The sequence below is a fragment of the Calliphora vicina genome, chromosome 4 (assembly GCF_958450345.1).
Source record: "Calliphora vicina chromosome 4, idCalVici1.1, whole genome shotgun sequence".
NCBI lineage: Eukaryota > Metazoa > Arthropoda > Insecta > Diptera > Calliphoridae > Calliphora > Calliphora vicina.
In genome coordinates, this window is record NC_088783.1 from 347,021 (window position 1) to 357,990 (window position 10,970).

At 25.8% G+C, this 10,970-nt stretch overlaps 1 protein-coding gene across 1 annotated transcript in view; it reads right to left on the reverse strand.

Annotated features, from left to right (window-relative positions):
- The window catches only part of LOC135957080 (carboxypeptidase M), a 31,657-nt gene extending 27,050 nt beyond the window's left edge, over nucleotides 1–4,607 (reverse strand). The window contains exons 1-2 of the mRNA XM_065507746.1: nucleotides 4,381–4,607; nucleotides 3,981–4,313 (exon numbers count right to left, since the gene is read on the reverse strand). Of these exons, the coding sequence (XP_065363818.1) occupies nucleotides 3,981–4,313; nucleotides 4,381–4,577 (530 nt within the window). The 5' untranslated portion in view covers nucleotides 4,578–4,607. The remainder of the gene's footprint in view (nucleotides 1–3,980; nucleotides 4,314–4,380) is intronic.
- Nucleotides 4,608–10,970: the final 6,363 nt, after the last annotated feature.

Here is a 10,970-nt window from a genome sequence, read left to right on the forward strand (position 1 = left end):
AATATTAATCTAAATAGGTTTGTATTGTAAATCAGCAGTTTAGGTTTCAAATCAGACCAATACTGTGTATACAATGAATATTAAAAATGCACAAAAACGTGAGATTTATCAATTTTAGTCCCAAATTTTAAAAACCGGTTAACCGAGTGATAAAAACCGGATAAACCGGTTAACCGAAAATCAACATTTTAAATTAACCGGTTCGCAAAAAACCGAGATTTGGAAGAAAACCGGTTTTTCGGTTAACCGGTTTATAAACACTAGTTACATTTAAAGCAGAGGCTCCATTTCAATATCGAGGAAATCGTCGTCCTCCTGCACATCATCGCGAGCCTCAACATTCTATTTAATGATCAAGTGGAAGAAATTAAGTTTATATCATAGCTACTTCTAATTCTTCAATGGTTTAAATTTTTGAAATGATTTTACATTATTTTGCATTTTAGATGACATGTAATGGGGGATTTCATGTCAAGTGAACCAACTTCCGTGAATCGATGTTTTCCGATCGGGATGAAGTTTACACCAAGGTTAGACCTATTGGATAGTAATTCAGACACGATTTCTCAACAAGATCGGTCAAGAGAGGGGTCAAAATTTGACATTTTGGCCAAACATCAAAAGTGACACAACTCAAAATTTTAATTTTTCAGAAATCGCCAAAAATTATATACCAATTAGGGTTGCTAGTTTTATTTTTGCAAAAAACGGGCCAATTTTCAAAATAGGTGAAAAATGGCGGGATTTTCCAAACATACGCGGGACAAAATATATCAACTATCAAATACGTTTTTTCCCAAATTGTAAATTTATGCAATAAATGTCCAAATCTTATAATAGTGTTAAATTAAAGAAAATTTCGTCATGTATAAAAAATACGTAACATGTTTTGTTTGCTACTTTAACTAGATTTGGAAATTTTCCATACCAAAAATGAAAAAAAAAATATAGTGGGTTTATGACTAAAAAATTCAGTATTTTTTTTTAAATTTTTAGCCTTTATTTTGAAACATTTATACAATATAAATTAATTCAAAGTATTGGTCATTGTTAGCTATGACATTTTCCCATATTTCTGGCAACATATGGCAAAATACAGAGCATTACATTAACGCCATGGATATTTTGTGTCGATTCGGATGATTGGCCGGGCTTCACATACGATCCCTTACACTTCGGGTTATCGCAATAAATTTTCTTATATAGCGTTGAAGCAGCAATTCAAACATAAAAAATCGTTTTTCAAGGTCTCTCAGCATCAATTCGTATGGTACCCAATTTATAATAGTTCAAAACCTACATCAAGAGGATACTTATATGGGGATAGATGAAATAATGAACCGATCATAACCATAGGTTTCATCCCTCTGCTATATAATGACATGCGCCAAATTATTAAATTATCTATTTAAAAATTTTCGACGTATTTTATTCACGGACAACCAGCCAGAAGATATGAAGTAGTTATTAGATATGGAAAATCAAAAAAAGGGACAATCCCGCGAAAATCGGGACATTTGGCAACCCTAATACCAATTGAAACATAAAAAAAGACATAACTATTTTTTTAGCAACAATTAACAACATTAATATACACTGATTTTTTTATAGATAAACAAGTGTTTTGTGCATAGCTTAAGCAAAAAATATTAAAAAAAACGTTTTTGACTTTTTTTAAAATGGGCCTTTTTTTATTTTTTTTCTTAGATATTTTCCTTGAAGACCTATTTGGGCGCTCAGTGGGAGCAAGTTCGATATCTATCAAAATAAATGTTTTGTAACTCAAAACATCAAATTTTTTACTTTTTTTGAAAAATCAAAAACTTTTTTAACTTTTTTTTTCAACATTTACACTTTTTTAATTTTCTTTTATCAAAAGAAAGCTTAGGTCTTTTCATTGAAGACCTTTTGGTCGCTTAAACAAAATATTGCACGAGTGTTAAAAAAAATATAATAAAAGTGTTTCAAGGAGAAATGAGCCAAAAAGATTGTACCGAAATTAGGAGTATAACCGAAATCTAACCAGTTTATACTGGTGTTTTTGACACTTGAATTAATTTCAGTCACAGCTTATACTCTTTAGTAATAGATTTTTTAATAATTCCACAAAGCTTTTTAACTCAAAAAGATACATATTTCAATTATTAATTTATTCACTTATTGCAGAATTTTGCTTGAAATTCTATGGCCCATAATCATAGTCAGAAATAAAGAATACTTTAAGAGAATTAAACTCGACTTTACTTAAGAGGGGACTTTAGGTCTATCATGATTAAAGAAGTCGACTCTAAATATTAAACTAGCTGAAGCTGTTATTAACTCGTTTAACAACAGCTTCATATATTTGTTTACCGTAACCATATATATGGTTGATACAATCATGTGAATCATAAATTAACCATATTATGGTTACCACAATCATGTAAATAGTTACTGTGACTATAATATTGTTAAAAATCTTGTAACACTATTTAAATGGTTACAGTAACCATGCCCAATTATATTTTTTCTCTGCGTGCAGAGACAGTTCTGCATCGCTCAAATCAAATATTGGTCGGACGGCAAAACATCCCAACCACTTTATTCTAAATAGTTTTTATCAGGTATTGTCACATGCTGCCGAGCGTTGTCATGATGCAATATTACGGTTTCATGTCTGGCCGCATATTCTGAATACGAATATGTTGCGTTCGGTACAGGTTCCCTGTGATGGTCTGGTCAAATTTTGGCAGCTCTTACCCACCCACCTTCACATACGATCTCTTACGCTTCGGGGTATAGTAATGGATTAATTTGTTCATCGCAAGTAATGATTCGGTGCAAAAATAATTTCCTTTATAGCGTTCATGCATCATTTCGGACATGCAAAATCGTCTTTCAAGGTCTCTCCTCCCAGTGATTTTACAAACTTTTGCCTCCAATTCTCGGTCTTCAAATTTTTTTGGCTAGCCTGGGCGATCTTTGTTTCCCGTGTCGAAATCACCACTTCTGAACCACACAAAACATCTTTCGTACGTTAAAACCGATGGATCAAATTTACCATAAGCTTTGGTGAGCAATCGGTGTGCTTCTTTTCAAATTAAAGAAGTAAAGCAAAACTTCCTGCGTATGACGCTTTATTGGCAGAAAATTCGAAATTATAGAAGCAAAAAAAAACTTTGTTGTTTACACTATAATAATAAATGACAGATATGTACCTTTCGAAATGACTTATGTTTCAATATTTTATTCTTATTAATTTTATGATATTAAATTAGAAAGTGTCCTACAAACAAAAAAGTCCCGAAATGCATGTCAAACATTTTTGTGTTTTTCACGAAATTTAAAAACAATTTTTTAAAAAATAAAATTTGTTTACACGAAATATGAATAAATAGTATAAAATCAAAACTGTTTAAACATTTAAAATCCCCAAATCCCTCCCCACGAAATTTTGTCCCCAAATTTTTAATGAAATCCCCAATTTTGTGGAGAAATCCCCACGTCTGCATACACTGCTTGCCAGTACAAGCAAGTGTGTACCCATCTTCTTTCTTCTTGCCACTCTCTCCTATAAACTCAGACTTGTGGCAAGAAAACTTGCCCTGTGTAAAAGCAGACTAAGGCAGAGATGTTCATTGCATTTTCAATTAAATTGGAAGTAACCAAAATGTATGGGAAATTATTTAATTTCAAGTTGATTTCGGCCAAAATCACAAAATTATGTACATACATACATATGTAATTTGTTTTGGTCTGAATGGGCATTACAATAAAAACTGATCGATTTCGATTAGAGTTATTTAATAAATGATACTCGAAACAACTATGTTTATTTAGTTATGATCAAATGAGCGATATGTACAAATGTATATTGCTTTAAGTTCTGTTTAAGCCAAATTAATTGGAAATTAAAGAAAATGCCGGACCTGATCAATCAGAAGTGCGGAAGAGTTAAATTTTAAATCTTAAACAAAATATTAGTTGAAATGGTATCGTACCTTCCTTGGCCTCCATCACATGTACCTTCTTTTGAGACAGCAAAACCATCTGGATTCATTGAAGGAAATATGTGAATGCGTGTATTGTCGAGCAACCATTTAACGTATTGATCACTTTCATAACTTGTTACCAAATATTGAATTAAGTGCAAAAGTAACTCACGTCCGACGGGCTCGTTACCATGTATATTTCCTACGTATTTGACATCGGGCTTACCAACCATATGCTCGTAAGGAGACGATGACACAACTAATACCCAAAGATCTTTGCCTTGTATCGATTTTCCAATTGAATATAAAGCTGTTAAATTAGGGTACCGAGCGCTAGTTGATCTGTAAGTACAAAGTGAGACAAATAATAACATTGATTATCTTTGACATGTTCATTTTTAGCATTTACCTTAAAAATTTAGTTAATTCTTCATGATTGTGATAAACGAAATCCAAGTATTGTGAATCAGGTATATAAGCTCGAGGTTCAGGTAGTGTTGCCTTTAATTCCAAAGTATTTATCGGATTATTTGTTTCGCTCTGGGCAACCGATTTATAACAAGTATATAGCACCAGGAAACATGTGATTGTCGTCCGCCATACCATTTTTCTTTGCTAGCGTCCTCGTACTAGATCAATATTGAACTAAAAAATTATATAAAAAAGTTATTTTAAATGATATATTTTTACATGTACTCGTATTTATGTAATTCCATAAAATATAGGCTAAAAATTGATCATCTGTATTTAGAATTTTTAAATAATCGCGATTTTATCGCGATAAAATTCTAACTACTCTACAAAGTAAATCTATCGATTTAATTAGAGTTTTCAAATAACCTAATAATTTCAAAAACGCGGTTTCGGTTTTAAAAAATTGAAAACCTTTCGGTTTTGAGATAATATATTAAATATTAAGATATTATAGAAACAACATCAGTTGATAATATAGACAAATTCTATATTAATATGATTCTCTATGTGGTTCGACGATGATTTTTTAACTTAAATTTTATTATAGAAATAAAATATAGAAAAAAGAGAGGAATTTATGCGAGTTGGTAAGTTTTCCATAATTAATTTGTCACCTAAAAAACAGAAGGTAGACATGTTATATTTCAATGGATAGAGGATTTTGCATATTTTTAAAAAATATATATATGTATATAACTTATGACAATTAAAAAATTCATGGAATACTTTTTTGAAAAATATGACCAAAAATATTTTTTATTGAGTTTTTGCAAAGATACAATTTTTTCAAATTTAAATTATATTTTTATTTATGCATAGTTTTTAATGAAATTTTGCATTTGTATAGATTTTTCTATTGAAAATAGCAAAAAAACAAATTTTTAAATTTATAAATCAGGTATCCCGCAATTCCCAAAAAAATTGAAAAATGGGAGTTTTTAGTTGTTTGGCTATAATATCCATACCAGGATCGGGGTTATCGTAACCTTTTACAAAATAATTAAGAACATAGTTGAAATTGAAAATAGCAAAAAAACAAATTTTTAAATTTATAAATCAGGTATCCCGCAATTCCCAAAAAATTGAAAAATGGGAGTTTTTAGTTGTTTGGCTATAATATCCATACCAGGATCGGGGTTATCGTAACCTTTTACAAAATAAATAAGAACATAGTTGACCATCTAAAATGGGTTACTATATTTTGATATCGACTATGCGATTTGAAAATTTGTGCACTAAATTCGAATTTTATATAAAAAAGAGTCGTTTTTTGGATTCATTAGAATCATAGTTGGGGGTAGTGCACTAAATGTTGATTGAAATCAGCATTGCACTATCACTCACTAAAATTGCAAAAAATTTAGTTTGCACTATGTTTTATCAGCTTTAGTGATAATGCATAATTCTTAACTAGCACACAAAAAAGGCTGCATTAAACATACTATCACAAAATTTTCAAAAATGAGTAGTCATGAAATTGTTGAATCCAAATTCGAAAAATAAAAATTTTAAATATTTTTGTGATTTTTAATGAAATATTAGTCTTAAGTTTTAAATTAGTGTACAGAAATAAACTTAAACCATTTTGAAGATGAAGGCCTTAGCAGCCAGTCTTAATTTTAAAAAATTGTATTTCTTGTAAATTTACTTTATAATAAATAAATAAAATAAATAAACCATTTTGAACTTAAAAATTTAGTGCACAATTTGAAGTTGCACTCAAATTAGTGCATACAAAAAAGTTGCAATAAACTGATGATTGCATTTTTTTAAATCAACTAATTTAATTTTGAGTGCAACATTTTTTAACTCACTATCACTAATGTTTAGTGAGGCTGCTAATTTTCAACTCAGCACTAAATATGAACAAAATGATTGCACTAATTTTGCACTATCACTAAGTATTAGTGCAAACTGCAAAATTAGTGCACTACCCCTATCGCACGATGTTCCATGCGACATTGAAAAACAACATTTGTTGTCAGTGCGTCGCACGTTGGGTTCAAATGGTATAAAAGTGGCGATTAATTTAACTTTAGAAATAAAGTTTTTATAATAAATTTTGGTATAGGGTAAAAGTAGATAAAATTCTACATCACTAGCTGTAAAAATCAATCAACTAAGATGTTTACTTTCTTTTCAATGAGCGGTCAAAGTTAGCAAATTATTGCTGTTTTTTTTAACAATTCCAGCGATTATTGTTAGTATTAAATCTATTAAAAGTAAATCTTTTATAATGGAACCTTCAACATCAGGTATTAAAGTATATAGTAATTTTTTTTTTAATAAAAATTATGTGTATATATTTTTAATCATTTTTTTAAAAAAGGTCCAAAATAGGGATAATTTCCTCATTTAATGGGTCACAAGTATTAAGTTAGTAATAGTTGAAATTAGTTTTATAGATTTTAGAATAGTATAGGAATTCAAAGTTACAGCGAAAATTATATTTTTTCTGAAAAACAATTTTTTTTAAAGCTGTGTTTTAATGTATTTATGATTATTCATTACAAAAAATTATAATATTATATATAAATATAATTTTAAATTATAAAATTTTGTGAAAAACAAAAATTAAAGTTTAAATTAAATTTATACTAATATAAATACATACATATAATAAATTTATTATTTGAATTTTTAAATAGCACATTAAGTATGCTTTAATTTCCAATTTTACTCATTAATTTATCGCTTTCCATTCCAAAGTTATAGCATAAATTGTGAGCTAAGGTCTTTTTTTCCAAAAAACAATAATGCACTTAACGGGTTAAAAAAAATTGTTTAAACTTTTTTTTTTCTAAAGTACTGTATTTTTATGGATTTATTTTTATTCATTACTAAAAAAATATAATATTCTCTTTTGTGACTTTTTTGAAAAAAAATTGTATTTTTATAAAATGTTGTGCAAAACAAAAATTGGATTTTAAATTAAATTTATATTAATATAAATACATATAATAAATTTATTATTTGAATTTTTAATAGCACATTAAGTATGCTTTTTTTTCCAATTCTATTCATTAATTTATCGCTTTCCATTCCGAAGTTACAGCATATATTGTGAACTAAAGTCTTTTTTCAATAAAACAATAATGCCTTAACGGGTTAAATTTTTTTTTTCTAAAATGCAATGTTTTTATGGATGTATGATTATTCATTACTAAAAAATTATAATATTTTCTTTTGTGACTTTTTTGAAAAAATTTGTAAATTTATACAATATTGTGTAAAACAAAAATTGTATTTTAAATTAAATTTATACTAATATAAATACATATGTACAGTACAATAAATTTATGTTAACAACATATTCGTTTTATGTTAATAATTTAATTTCTTAGTTTACTTAACACAATTTCATGTTAAAAATAATTATAAAAAGTTTTAATTCGTTTACATTTAAATTTCGTTATGTAAATAACATACCTGCTTCATTTTATATTAATAACATTGATTGAAGCAAAGTTTATCGCTAATATTGATTTTTTTTCTAATTTTTATTTAACAACACACATTTAAATACGTAATTTTATTATTAGTCAATATTTTGTTTATTATTATTATTATTATTATTATTATTATTATTATTATTATTATTATTATTATTATTATTATTATTATTATTATTATTATTATTATTATTATTATTATTATTATTATTATTATTATTATTATTATTATTATTATTATTATTATTATTATTATTATTATTATTATTATTATTATTATTATTATTATTATTATTATTATTATTATTATTATTATTATTATTATTATTATTATTATTATTATTATTATTATTATTATTATTATTATTATTATTATTATTATTATTATTATTATTATTATTATTATTATTATTATTATTATTATTATTATTATTATTATTATTATTATTATTATTATTATTATTATTATTATTATTATTATTATTATTATTATTATTATTATTATTATTATTATTATTATTATTAATATTATTATTATTATTATTATTATTATTATTATTATTATTATTATTATTATTATTATTATTATTATTATTATTATTATTATTATTATTATTATTATTATTATTATTATTATTATTATTATTATTATTATTATTATTATTATTATTATTATTATTATTATTATTATTATTATTATTATTATTATTATTATTATTATTATTATTATTATTATTATTATTATTATTATTATTATTATTATTATTATTATTATTATTATTATTATTATTATTATTATTATTATTATTATTATTATTATTATTATTATTATTATTATTATTATTATTATTATTATTATTATTATTATTATTATTATTATTATTATTATTATTATTATTATTATTATTATTATTATTATTATTATTATTATTATTATTATTATTATTATTATTATTATTATTATTATTATTATTATTATTATTATTATTATTATTATTATTATTATTATTATTATTATTATTATTATTATTATTATTATTATTATTATTATTATTATTATTATTATTATTATTATTATTATTATTATTATTATTATTATTATTATTATTATTATTATTATTATTATTATTATTATTATTATTATTATTATTATTATTATTATTATTATTATTATTATTATTATTATTATTATTATTATTATTATTATTATTATTATTATTATTATTATTATTATTATTATTATTATTATTATTATTATTATTATTATTATTATTATTATTATTATTATTATTATTATTATTATTATTATTATTATTATTATTATCTTTATCTTTATATATATAATTCTTCTGTACGTGTGTTAGTAACTAAACTCCTCCTTAACGGCTGGGCCGATTTCGATGAAATTTGTTGTGTATGTTGGAATGGGTCCCTGGATGCTTTAGATTCACAATTGACCTATATAGGAACAATGGCAGAACAACGTCTGCCGGGACAGCTAGTTATTTATGTTTTCTTCTAATGAAATAAAATGTTTATTTGCAAAATGAATTGCTAAACTGTTTACTTCATATTTCATGAAAGGTTAAGGCATAGTAGGTAGATCGCATTTGGGCTATCTGAGAATTTAGGACAAAGATAGCATGGTTGGGTGGGTAGAGACATCGGAAGAGGACTTGTCACCTTTACCTCTTTCACTAGGCTCCTCCATTCCTATATCTCTTTTTCTTTTGTTTTGAACTCTTTATTTCTTGGTCGATTTGATTATTAAGCTACCTAAATTTTGAATTATGTAGTGAATCGTAAACTATATCGATGGGGGCAAGAACCACCCCAATTTTCCATGAGTACAGCCGGTATTAATAGGTAGCATGGCCCCTTGAGAGGTAGACCCTTGCGGTTAGGTTCGTTACACTGTGCGTCGAAAGTATGCTCAGAAAGATCATCAAATATTGATTCCAAACAGAGATTTTGTATACAATTAAAATAAAAGAAATTTTACTGAAAAATAAGAACATTTATGATCTTGGTACTTATATAAAGTTGGTCCCAAAAAATGGAGAGAAGTGAGAAGCATTCCAGGTATAGCCCAGTTGGACTACTATTGCCAAGTGTCAAGTCGTACTAAATATTTTTCTTAAGTTTTTAGTTTGTTGATATTATATTGAAATAAACACATAGAATACCTCTGTTAATTTAAAAACTAAGCTTTTTTATATATTACTAGGATCGTCCGGTGGCCGAAATTCTACCATATCTACAGACAAGAACCTTTTAAACGATATATGTTTCATCAATACTGGTGGACAATAATACAGTTAATTTTGAGTACACGCAAAAATATTTTTCACGTTTGTATACAAATACTCGTGTATTTAGGTGTGCATAAACATGTCGTTGTTGTTTATCAATCAAATTTTAAACGCTTTTTACCACTTTTATGGAAAGAATTTTAAAAAGAAAAATTATATTGTGCACGTCTAGAGAAAATAACCTTTCAAACCATATATGTTTAAAGAAGCAGCAGGAACTACTTGCGACTGTGATTAAAATTAATTTAAAGAAAAAGTACAACTAATTTTTGCGTAAAATCAAAACCATTTTTAAGAGACATCAATGGACAACATTCTAAAATTAATCACATTTAAATATTGCCTCTGGTTTTGCTGAAATTTCCCTTCGAATGGTTGGCCGCGAAATTGACTTCTGTTTTTGTCCCGTGCGAATGCCTCGGTTTATTGCAATTATCTTGAAAATGAAAACTTGCCCAAAATCAAACTTGGCACCAATTATAAGGCTAATTGAGAGATATAAACTAAGCCTTTTGTCAAACTAAAAATTCGATTAATTTGACTTTTTTTCACTTTAAATGTGTACGACGGAATTGCCCAGATCTAAAATATATTTTTAATATGTATGTATGTACGTTAGACCGTACCTCAAAAAAAAGTGCGCCGTACACCCCCTAATATAATGTATTTCTGCAATGTTTTGCTCTAAAGGCCATTGACCTCAAGTATCCCGTTCTAGTCTTTGTTTCTACAACATTAATATCCCACCCTAATGTCAGAAA